The sequence below is a fragment of the Oncorhynchus kisutch genome, unplaced genomic scaffold, assembly GCF_002021735.2.
Source record: "Oncorhynchus kisutch isolate 150728-3 unplaced genomic scaffold, Okis_V2 Okis09a-Okis19a_hom, whole genome shotgun sequence".
NCBI lineage: Eukaryota > Metazoa > Chordata > Actinopteri > Salmoniformes > Salmonidae > Oncorhynchus > Oncorhynchus kisutch.
In genome coordinates this window covers 7,780,685-7,792,454 of record NW_022261985.1, presented here as the reverse complement: position 1 = coordinate 7,792,454, position 11,770 = coordinate 7,780,685, and the positions used below count along the sequence as shown (strand labels likewise).

General features: G+C 45.5%; 1 protein-coding gene across 1 annotated transcript in view; it reads right to left on the bottom strand.

The window, feature by feature from the left end:
- Positions 1 to 11,770, bottom strand: part of LOC109886227 (extracellular matrix protein FRAS1-like) — a 33,958-nt gene that overhangs the window by 4,686 nt on the left and 17,502 nt on the right. The window contains exons 7-9 of the mRNA XM_031815233.1: positions 11,132 to 11,214; positions 10,778 to 10,931; positions 8,063 to 8,245 (exon numbers count right to left, since the gene is read on the bottom strand). Of these exons, the coding sequence (XP_031671093.1) occupies positions 8,063 to 8,245; positions 10,778 to 10,931; positions 11,132 to 11,214 (420 nt within the window). The remainder of the gene's footprint in view (positions 1 to 8,062; positions 8,246 to 10,777; positions 10,932 to 11,131; positions 11,215 to 11,770) is intronic.

Here is an 11,770-nt window from a genome sequence, read left to right as displayed (position 1 = left end):
CATCGAATGTCCACCGAGTGACTATATCTTTGAGCATAAAAAAAATATTCTGGTTAGAGCCAATGTACTTGTCCTCTTGCTCAGCCATTGGAACCGGGGCCTCCCACTCCTCTTTCTATTCTGGTCAGAGCCAGTTTGCGCTGTTCTGTGAAGGGAGTAGTACACAGCGTTGTACGAGATCTTCACTTTCTTGGCCTGTTCTACTTGCTTCTTTAATCAGGACAACAGTTTTCAGCTGTTCTAACATAATTGCAAAAGTGTTTTCTAATGATCAATTAACCTTTAAAATGATAAACTTGGATTAGCTAACACAACGTGCCATTGGAACACAGGACTGATGGTTGCTGATAACGGGCCTCTGTACGCCTATGTAGATATTCCATAAACAATCTGCCATTTCCTGCTGCAATAGTCATTTACAACATTAAACAATGTCTACACACTGTATTTCTGATCAATTTGATGTTATTTTAATGGACAAAAAAGTGCTTTTCTTTAAAAACAAGGACATTTCTAAGTGACCCCAACTTTTGAATGGCAGTGTACATGTAGGTAGAGTTGTTAAAGTGACTATGCATAGATAATAAACAGAAAGAAGCAGCAGCGTAAAAAATGGGGTCAAAGGTCAATCAATAATCCAGGTGGAGCATTTAATTAGCTGTTCAGGAGTCTTATGGCTTGGGGTAAAGCTGTTTAGAAGCCTCTTGGACCTGGACTTGGCGCTACGGTACTTCTTGCCATGTGGTAGCAGAGAGAATAGTCTATGACTAGGGTGGCTGGAGTCTTTGACAATTTTAGGGCATTCCTCTCTGACAACCGCCTGGTATAGAGGTCCTAGATGGCAGGAAGCTTGGCCCCAGTGATGTACTGGACTGGACCATTCGCACTACCTCTGTAGTGCCTTGCGGTCGAAGGCCGAGCAGTTGCCATACGAGGCAGTGATCCAACCAGTAAGGATGCTCTCGATGGTGCAGCTGTAGAACCTTTTGAGGATCTGGGATCCATGCCAAATATTTTCAGTCTCCTGAGGGGGAATAGGTGTTGTCGTGCCCTCTTCACAACTGTCTTGATCTGTTTGGACAATGATAGTTTGTTTGTGATGTGGACACCAAGGAACTTGAAGCTCTCCACCTGTTCGGCCATCCTTTTCCTGTAGTCCACGATTGTCTCATTTGTCTTGAACACGTTGAGGAGAGGTTGTTGTCCTGGCACCACAATTCCAGGTCTCTGACCTCCTCCCTATAGGCTGTCTCGTCGTTGTCGGTGATCAGGCCTACTACGTTGTGTGGTCGGCAAACTAAATGATGGTGTTGGAGTCGTGCCTGGCCATGCAGTCATGGGTGAACAGGAGATGACAAAGCACACACCGCTGAGGAGCACCAGTGTTGAGGATCAGCGTGACGGAGGTGTTGTTGCCTACCCTTACCACCTGGGGGCGGCCCGTCAGGAAGTCTAGGATCCATTTGCAGAGGGAGGTGTTTAGTCCCAGGGTCCTTAACCTTAGTGATGAGGTTTGAGGGGCACTATGGTGTTGAACGCTGAGCTGTAGTCAATGAACACATTCTCACATAGGTGTTACTTTTGTCCAGGTGGGAAAAGGACAGTAAGGGGTGCAAATTGGAGTGGGTCTAGGGTTTCTGGGATGTGTTGATGTGAGCCATGACCAGCCATTAAAAGCACTTCATGGCTACAGACTTGAAGCTACGGGTCGGTAGTCATTAAGGCAGGTTACCTTGGTGTTCTTGGGGACAGAGATTATGGTCTGTTTGAAACATGTAGGTATTACAGACTTGGTCAGGGATAGGTTGAAAATGTCAGTGAAGACATTTGCCAGTTGGTCAGCGCATGCTCAGAGTACACGTCCTGTTAATCTGTCTGGCCCTGCGGCCTTGTGAATGCTGACCTGTTTAAAGGTCTTACTGACATCGGCTACAGAGAGCGTGATCACACAGTCGTCCGGAACAGCTGGTGCTCTCAATGCATGGTTCAGTATTGCTTGCTTCGAAGCAAGCATAGAAGGCATTTAGCTCATCTGGCAGGCTCACGTAGCTGGACATCTCGCGGATGCGTTTCTTTGGAGGTCGTAGCGGGACTATCGTCCAGATTATTGTCCTGCTCCTTGAGAGCAGCAATTCTTGCCTTTAGCTCAGTGCAAATGTTGCCTCTAATTGCCTCTAATCCAGTGCTTCTAGTTGCTGTATGGTTTGGGAGGCGTTTCTAGAGTGTTGTCTCTCTGAACAGGTGACATGCTGGTAAAAATGAGGTAAAACAGATTTCAGTTTCCCTAAAGTCATGGGCCATGAGAAACGCAGCCTCTGAATGTGCATTTTCCTGTTTGCTTATAGCCCTATACTGCTCGTTTAGTTTGGTCTTAGTGCCAGCATCGGTTTGTGGTGGTAAATAGACAGCTATGAAATATATAGATGGTAAATAGTAGCTTATCAGCAACAGCTGTTCCCTTCGACCAGCAAAATGTATATCCATGTCCTTGCTCAGCCACGACTCTGAGAAACATTAAAAAAAATGTCAGGTCCTGTTGATAGGATAGTATGGAATTGAGCTCATCCAATTTGTTATCCAGTGATTGTACGTTCACCGATGTAGTCTCATCAGGAAGCTTGTTTGCCTCTTTTTCACTGCCGCTTCCTCTTTCAAGTCCCGGATTACGATTAGGATCAGCAGAATATCCAGAGTTGTCGATATTCCAAATCGAGCTAAGTGATTGCTGATCAATCAAAATTTCAATCAAATGTATTTATAAAGCCCTTCTTACATCAGCTGATGTCACAAGTGCTGTACAGAAACCCAGCCTAAAACCCCAAACAGCAAGTAATGCAGGTGTAGAAGCACGGTGGCTAGGAAAAACTCCCTAGAAAGGCCCAAACCTAGGAAGAAACCTAGAGAGGAACCAGGCTATGTGGGGTGGCCAGTCCTCTTCTGGCTGTGCCGGGTGGAGATTATAACAGAACATGGCCAAGAAGTTCAAATGTTCATAGATGACCAGCATGGTCAATTAATAATAATCACAGTAGTTGTCGAGGGTGTAACATGTCTGCACTTCAGGAGTAAATGTCAGTTGGCTTTTCATAGCCGATCATTCAGAGTATCTCTACCCGCTCCTGCTGTCTCTAGAGAGTTGAAAACAGCAGGTCTGGGACAGGTAGCACGTCCGGTGAACAGATCAGGGTTCCATAGGCAGAACAGTTGAAACTGGAGCAGCAGCACGGCCAGGTAACCTGGGACAGCAAGGAGTCGTCATGCCAGGTAGTCCTGAGGCATGGTCCTAGGGCTCAGGTCCTCCGAGAGAGAGAAAGAAAGAAAATAGAGAAAAATACACACAGGATAAGACAGGAGAAGTCCTCCTGATATAACAAACTGACCCTTGCTCCCTGACACATAAACTACTGCAGCAAAAATACTGGAGGCTGAGAAAGGAGGGGTCATGTGACACTGTGGCCCTGTCTGACGATACCCCTGGACAGGGCCAAACAGACAGGATATAACCCCGCCCACTTTGCCAAAGCACAGCCCCCACACCACTAGAGGTATATCTTCAAGCCACCGCCGAGTATAGCCCACGAAGATCTCCACCACAGCACAACCCAAGGTGGGGCGCCAACCCGGACAGGAAGATCACGTCAGTGACTCAACCCACTCAGGTGACGCACCCCTCCCAGGGACGGTATGAGAGAGCACCAGTAAGCCAGTGACTCAGCCCCTGTAATAGGGTTAGAGGCAGAGAATCCCAGTGGAGAGAGGGGAACCGGCCAGGCAGAGACAGCAAGGGCGGTTCGTTGCTCCAGTGTCTTTCCGTTCACATTCCACACTCCTGGGCCAGAATACACCCAATCATAGGACCTACTGAAGAGACGAGTCTTCAATAAAGACTTAAAAGGTAGAGATTGGTCTATAATAGTTCAAGAATTGTCAAGATTTGGCCAGGATTGTTCAGGTTTTGGTCACTAGATGCCCCCATTGTGCTTTTTTGACCCTTTTGTTTTTCCCTTGTTCTAGTTATTAGTTGCACCTGTGCCTCATTTCCCTTGAATGTATTTAAAACCCTTAGTGTTCCTCAGTTCTTTGCTCGGTGTTTGTATGTTAGCACCAGCCATGCTGTGAACTTTAGTTTCTCTAGTTGGATTTTCTTGAGGTACTCTGGTTTTGTTCTTGTTTATTTTTGATTATTCTTTTGAGGTTTGTTTTTTCCCTGCTGTTCTTACCTTGTGTCTTGGAGGATATACATTTTTTCTCTTGGAATTACTTTTGACGTTGTGGATTTATATTTTTGCCTGAAGATCTTTTCCTTTTTCCTTTATTAAATCACCGTCTCTGTGGGTCGTACCTCGTACTGCTCTTTATTAAATCACTGTCTCTGTGGGTCGTACCTCGTACTGCTCTTTATTAAATCACTGTCTCTGTGGGTCGTACCTCGTACTGCTCTTTATTAAATCACAGTCTCTAGTACTGCTGTCTCTGTGGGTCGTACCTCGTACTGCTCTTTATTAAATCACTGTCTCTGTGGGTCGTACCTCGTACTGCTCTTTATTAAATCACCGTCTCTGTGGGTCGTACCTCGTACTGCTCTTTATTAAAACACGTCTCTGTGGGTCGTACCTCGTACTGCTCTTTATTAAATCACCGTCTCTGTGGGTCGTACCTCGTACTGCTCTTTATTAAATCACCGTCTCTGTGGGTCGAACCTCGTACTGCTCTTTATTAAATCACTGTCTCTGTGGGTCTTACCTCGTACTGCTCTTTATTAAATCACGTCTCTGTGAGTCGTACCTCGTACTGCTCTTTATTAAATCACCGTCTCTGTGGGTCGTACCTCGTACTGCTCTTTATTAAATCACCGTCTCTGTGGGTCGTACCTCGTACTGCTCTTTATTAAATCACCGTCTCTGTGGGTCGTACCTCGTACTGCTCTTTATTAAATCACCGTCTCTGTGGGTCGTACCTCGTACTGCTCTTTATTAAATCACTGTCTCTGTGGGTCGTACCTCGTACTGCTCTTTATTAAATCACCGTCTCTGTGGGTTGTACCTCGTACTGCTCTTTATTAAATCACCGTCTCTGTGGGTCGTACCTCGTACTGCTCTTTATTAAATCACCGTCTCTGTGGGTCGTACCTCGTACTGCTCTTTATTAAATCACCGTCTCTGTGGGTCGTACCTCGTACTGCTCTTTATTAAATCACCGTCTCTGTGGGTCGTACCTCGTACTGCTCTTTATTAAATCACCGTCTCTGTGGGTCGTACCTCGTACTGCTCTTTATTAAATCACTGTCTCTGTGGGTCGTACCTCGTACTGCTCTTTATTAAATCACCGTCTCTGTGGGTCGTACCTCGTACTGCTCTTTATTAAATCACCGTCTCTGTGGGTCGTACCTCGTACTGCTCTTTATTAAATCACCGTCTCTGTGGGTCGTACCTCGTACTGCTCTTTATTAAATCACCGTCTCTGTGGGTCGTACCTCGTACTGCTCTTTATTAAATCACCGTCTCTGTGGGTCGTACCTCGTACTGCTCTTTATTAAATCACCATCTCTGTGGGTCGTACCTCGTACTGCTCTTTATTAAATCACTGTCTCTGTGGGTCGTACCTCGTACTGCTCTTTATTAAAACACATCTCTAGTACTGCTGTGTCTGCCTCATCTTCTGGGTTCTGCCGACTATCAGTGGCTTAGTTTACTAAGTGACTGTTTCTCACACCGGAGACCTGAGTTCTTAACCAGGTCCTGACAAGAACACCTCCATATGGACCCACTGAACAGATGAGTCTTCTTCCAGAAGCTGTTTTTACATACTAGGAAATTATGGCAGAGACATTATGTACAAAAAATGTTTTGATCAGCGAAATAAATAACACAAAATTGGATCACGTAAGACCTCCACTGCACTGCCATTCACCCACATATGCTTAAGTTCCCCATTCAAGTGGTCACTGAATGGTTTGATGAGCATGAAAATGATGTAAACCACATGCCAGGGTGTCTCAATCACCAGATCACAACCAAATTGAACATTTATGGGACAGTCTGGAGTGGCGCCTGAGAAATGGTTCCACCACCTTCAATAAAACACTAAGTTATGACATTTCTTGTGAAGAATGGTGTCGCATCACTCTAATAGAGTCCAAGACGCGTGTAGAATCTATGTCGAGATGCATGGAAGCTGTTCTGCCTCGTGGCGGCCCAACACCCCATTTAGACACTATATGTGGGTGTTTCCTTTATTTTGACAGTTACCCATATTCAATATCCTGAATTAATTAATTTCAAGAACTGAGAACAAATCTCTGAAAAAAAAACAAGGGCCATTTTTCCTGGGGAAAAAAAGCAGATTTAAACAATTGAAAATCATGGAAAGTGAGAGTGTTTCAATCGAGAGCCGAACGAGGGAGCGAGAGAGAGAGACAGAAAGAGGCAGAGTGATGGACTGCTGAGAGAGAGAGATATATATAGAGAGAGTTGAGAGTGACTGCTGAGAGAGAGAGAGAGAGAATAGCGAGAGAGAGAGAGAGAGAGAGAGAGAGAGAGAGAGAGAGTTGAGAGTGACTGCTGAGAGAGAAAGAGAGAGAATAGCGAGAGAGAGAGAGAGAGAGAGAGAGAGAGAGAGAGAGAGAGAGAGCAAGATAGAGAGAGAGAGAGAGAGAGAGAGAGAGAGAGAGAGAGAGAGAGAGAGAGAGAGCAAGAGAGAGAGACAGAGAGAGAGAGAGAGAGAGAGAGAGCAAGAGAGCAAGAGAGAGAGACAGAGAGAGAGAGAGAGAGAGAGAGAGAGAGAGAGCAAGAGAGACAGAGAGAGAGAGAGACAGAGAGAGAGAGAGACAGAGAGAGCAAGAGAGAGAGACAGAGAGAGAGAGAGAGAGAGAGAGAGAGAGAGAGAGAGAGCAAGAGAGAGAGAGAGAGAGAGAGAGAGAGACAGAGAGAGAGAGAGACAGAGAGAGCAAGAGAGAGAGAGAGAGAGAGACAGAGAGAGAGACAGAGAGAGAGAGCAAGAGAGAGAGAGAGAGCGAGAGAGAGAGATGTAGAGAATATCCTCCGTGTACAACGTAGAACACCAAATAATGCATGCAGAGCAGAATTAGGCCGATACCCACTAATTATCAAAATCCAGAAAAGAGCTGTTAAATTCTACAACCACCTAAAAGGAAGCGATTCACAAACCTTCCATAACAAAGCCATCACCTACAGAGAGATGAACCTGGAGAAGAGTCCCCTAAGCAAGCTGGTCCTGGGGCTCTGTTCACAAACACAAACACACACTACAGAGCCCCAGGACAGCAGCACAATTAGACCCAACCAAATCATGAGAAAACAAAAAGATAACTACTTAACACATTGGAAAGAATTAACAAAAAAACAGAGCAAACTAGAATGCTATTTGGCCCTACACAGAGAGTACACAGCGGCAGAATACCTGACCACTGTGACTGACCCAAAATTAAGGAAAGCCTTGACTATGTACAGACTCAGTGAGCACAGCCTTGCTATTGAGAAAGGCCGCCGTAGGCAGACATGGCTCTCAAGAGAAGACAGGCTATGTGCTCACTGCCCACAAAATGAGGTGGAAACTGAGCTGCACTTCCTAACCTCCTGCCCAATGTATGACCATATTAGAGAGACATATTTCCCTCAGATTACACAGATCCACAAAGAATTCGAAAACAAATCAAATTTTGAAAAACTCCCATATCTACTGGGTGAAATTCCACAGTGTGCCATCACAGCAGCAAGATTTGTGACCTGTTGCCACGAGAAAAGGGCAACCAGTGAAGAACAAACACCATTGTAAATACAACCCATATTTATGCTTATTTATTTTATCTTGTGTCCTTTAGCCATTTGTACATTGTTAGAACACTGTATATATATATAATATGACATTTGTAATGTCTTTACTGTTTTGAAACTTCTGTATGTGTAATGTTTACTGTTAATTTTTGTTGTTTTTCACTTTATATATTCACTTTGTATGTTGTCTACCTCACTTGCTTTGGCAATGTTAACACATGTTTCCCATGCCAATAAAGCCCTTGAATTGAATTGAATTGAATTGATACCTTTGTTGACCTCCTCCTGTGTGAAGCTCTTGACAGGTCCAGCCACCGCGTCCTGTCCTCGTCCTTTAGAAAGCTGTAGTCTTCCTACTGGAGGATCTTTGATCAGGATGTACCTCAGCTTCAGGCTGTCTGAGTCAGAATCTGATCCCTTCAGGTTCTGCTCAGTGATCTTAGACGCTGCGCCTGAGGGAAGAGATAACAGACACTCAGAAAATAGCAGAATACAAGACTCTAGAATAGCACTTCGCTACACCCGCAATATCATGTGACCAATAACATCTGCTAAACACGTGTATGTGACCAATAAATTCAATTTTTTTAATTCTATTTGCATCTTCAGTTCTGCTTTGTTGGAGTTTGTTCCGGTTAACCAATTCCATATTAACATACTCTGAGTACACCAAACATTAGGAACACCTTCCTAATATTGAGTTGAACCCCCCCCCCCCCCCCCCCCCCCCCCCCCTCGAACAGTCTTCGGACTTTACAAGGTGTTCGAAAGCATTCCACGGGAAAGCAGGTTGATATTGACTCCAATGCTTTGTGTCCAGTTGGCTGGATGTCCGTTGGGTGGTGGACCATTCTTGATACACACGGGAACCTGTTCAGGGTGAAAAACCCAGCAGCGTTGCAGTTCTTGACACACTCAAACCGGTGCGGCCTGGCACCCCCGTTCAAAGGCACTTCAGTCTTTTGTCTTGCCTATTCACCCTCTGAATGACACACATACACAAACCGGAGTCCCAATTTGTCTCAAGGCTTAAAAATCCTTCTTTAACCCGTCTCCTCCCCTTCATCTACACTGATTGAAGTGGATTTAACAAGTGACATGAATAAGGGATCATAGCTTTCACCTGGTCAGTCTATGTCATGGAAAGAGCAGGTGTTCCTAATATTTTGTGTACTCATTGTATATATTCAGCTGCTTCCGGTCTATCATTGCAACTCAACGTAATCCAACCCATCTCAGATGTTTGGTTCCCCGATGTGAGGGTCTTTGATCGGTTATGGAACGGTTCCGACTGGCATTTTATGAACGTTGTCAAGTCCCCTGCCTTATAGTGGCAGAAATCCAATCTGTCTGCGTTCTGTTTCCACCCCGCAGAGCTGACTTGAAGTGTCAGGTTTCAGACCCCGACATTATCACGTCACATTTTCTATCCTATTCAGACAAAGAATCGATTTCTCTTCCACTGAGCGAGACAGCCCAGCCTGGGAGACGGCATATGAACGGTAACAGTCTAGCCGTTGTGGTTCCAATCTTGCTATGATATTCTCAGCAGGACGTAGATGTAGGATGTCTCAACATGAAACAAATATAAAATAATTTCATAAAGCGTAAAGAAGACCACGTTTATCTTGTTCACAGACGACCAAAGTCACATCATGTTTAATTAATTATTAATTAAAGCTGACGTTTTAACAAAACATTTAAATTTTAAATTTAAATTTTTTAATTTTTACCCCTTTTTCTCCCCAATTTCATGGTATCCAATTGTTGTAGGAGCTACTATCTTGTCTCATCGCTACAACTCCCGTACAGGCTCGGGAGAGGCGAAGGAATCTGCACACATTTGAATGATGTTTCTGCGCCATTCAATGGACTTTTAGGATAATTTTTTTTTTACCGTCAGTAATATGATAATATTATATATATATATGAAATAGTGCCAATATTGTTCCGTCAATAAGTATGATCAGTATTTATTTTACAGTTAAAAGAAATGTGAAATCTAACAGTGTTGTTTATAATTTGACTGTTACGATATTTAGAAAACCTGTCAGTCATGTCAACCCTATTGCCCCACATATATGATTTAAAAATATATATACTTTCATGATATTTGTACTATCTATTTAAGCCTCTGTCCTAAAAAGTGAGTACACCTTAGCAATTTAAAAACTATTTTTAACGGAAAAGATGATTTCCAGAACTTTCTAAAATGATTCAACAGTACCAGTTACTGTGCATGGCCAACCGACGAAAGATCATTAGGTTTGGATAAGTCTATTTAGGCGGGAAATCAACATTTTGCCCCATCATTCAAGCATCCTTAACATCCCCTTCTCAAACAACAGGCATGTCCATCGACCCAAATCTCTCTACTCTAGCCATCTCCATACCTGACAGTACAGCCCTCTCCTCTAGCCCTCTCCTCCAGCCCTCTCCTCCAGCCCTCTGCATACCTGCAGCCAGCTGCAGGCCTCCTTAACATCCCCTTCTCAAACAAAAGGCATGTCATCGACCCACATCCATCTCCTCCAGCCCTCTCCTCTAGCCCTCTACTCCAGCCCTCTCCTCCAGCCCTCTCCTCCAGCCCTCTCCTCCAGCCCTCTGCATACCTGCGGCCAGCTGCAGGCATCCTTAACATCCCCTTCTCAAACAAAATCATGTCATCGAACCACATCTCTCTCCTCCAACCCTCTCCTCCAGCCCTCTCCTCTAGCCCTCCATTCCAGCCCTCTCTTCCAGCCCTCTCCTCCAGCCCTCTCATCCAGCCCTCTCCTCCAGCCCTCTCCTCCAGCCCTCTCCTCAAGCCCTCTCCTCCAGCCCTCTCCTCCAGCCCTCTCCTCTAGCCCTCTCCTCCAGCCCTCTCCTCCAGCCCTCTCATCCAGCCCTCTCCTCCAGCCCTCTCTTCCAGCCCTCTCCTCCAGCCCTCTCTTCCAGCCCTCTCCTCCAGCCCTCTCCTGCGGCCAGCTGCAGGCCTCTGTTACCTGACATCCTTGGTCCTTCAGTCTTCCTGACATCGACGGTGAAGGTGAGCCGCCCAGCGCTGGTGTGGATGCCGTCGGTCAGGGAGAAGGCTAGCTCGTCACTGCCCCCGCTGGCCAAATCAGGGGTGTATACCAGAAGCAGATCCAACACGTCCTGGTAGTAGGATTGAGATTGATTAGTCGATCGAGGTCATGCGTATCGTTAACTCAACTCTATTGACCTATTTATGTAACAAAATACAAAACATTTATTTAATGAATCAATGTCTTACAGCAGAGATTAATGAATTAATCTGCCCTAGCACTCATCAAGTAATTGATTCCCGAAAACCTTGTGTTTGAACTCATCTCTACCTGGTAGGTGAACGTGGAACCCTGGGACAGAACCAGACCGTTCTCCAGAGGCTGGGAGTAGAACTGGCGTCTACGCAGCTTGCCTGAAAACAGGACCATGGTGGTACAGTTTGAGTATGTGGGGTTGTGGCGTTGCCTGAAAACAGGACCATGGTTGTACAGGTTGAGTATGTGGGGTTGTGGCGTTGCCTGAAAACAGGACCATGGTGGTACAGGTTGAGTATGTGGGGTTGTAGCGTTGCCTGAAAACAGGACCATGGTGGTACAGGTTGAGTATGTGGGGTTGTAGCGTTGCCTGAAAACAGGACCATGGTGGTACAGGTTGAGTATGTGGGGTTGTGGCGTTGCCTGAAAACAGGACCATGGTGGTACAGGTTGAGTATGTGGGGTTGTAGCGTTGCCTGAAAACAGGACCATGGTGGTACAGGTTGAGTATGTGGGGTTGTGGCGTTGCCTGAAAACAGGACCATGGTGGTACAGGTTGAGTATGTGGGGTTGTAGCGTTGCCTGAAAACAGGACCATGGTGGTACAGGTTGAGTATGTGGGGTTGTAGCGTTGCCTGAAAACAGGACCATGGTGGTACAGGTTGAGTATGTGGGGTTGTAGCGTTGCCTGAAAACAGGACCATGGTGGTACAG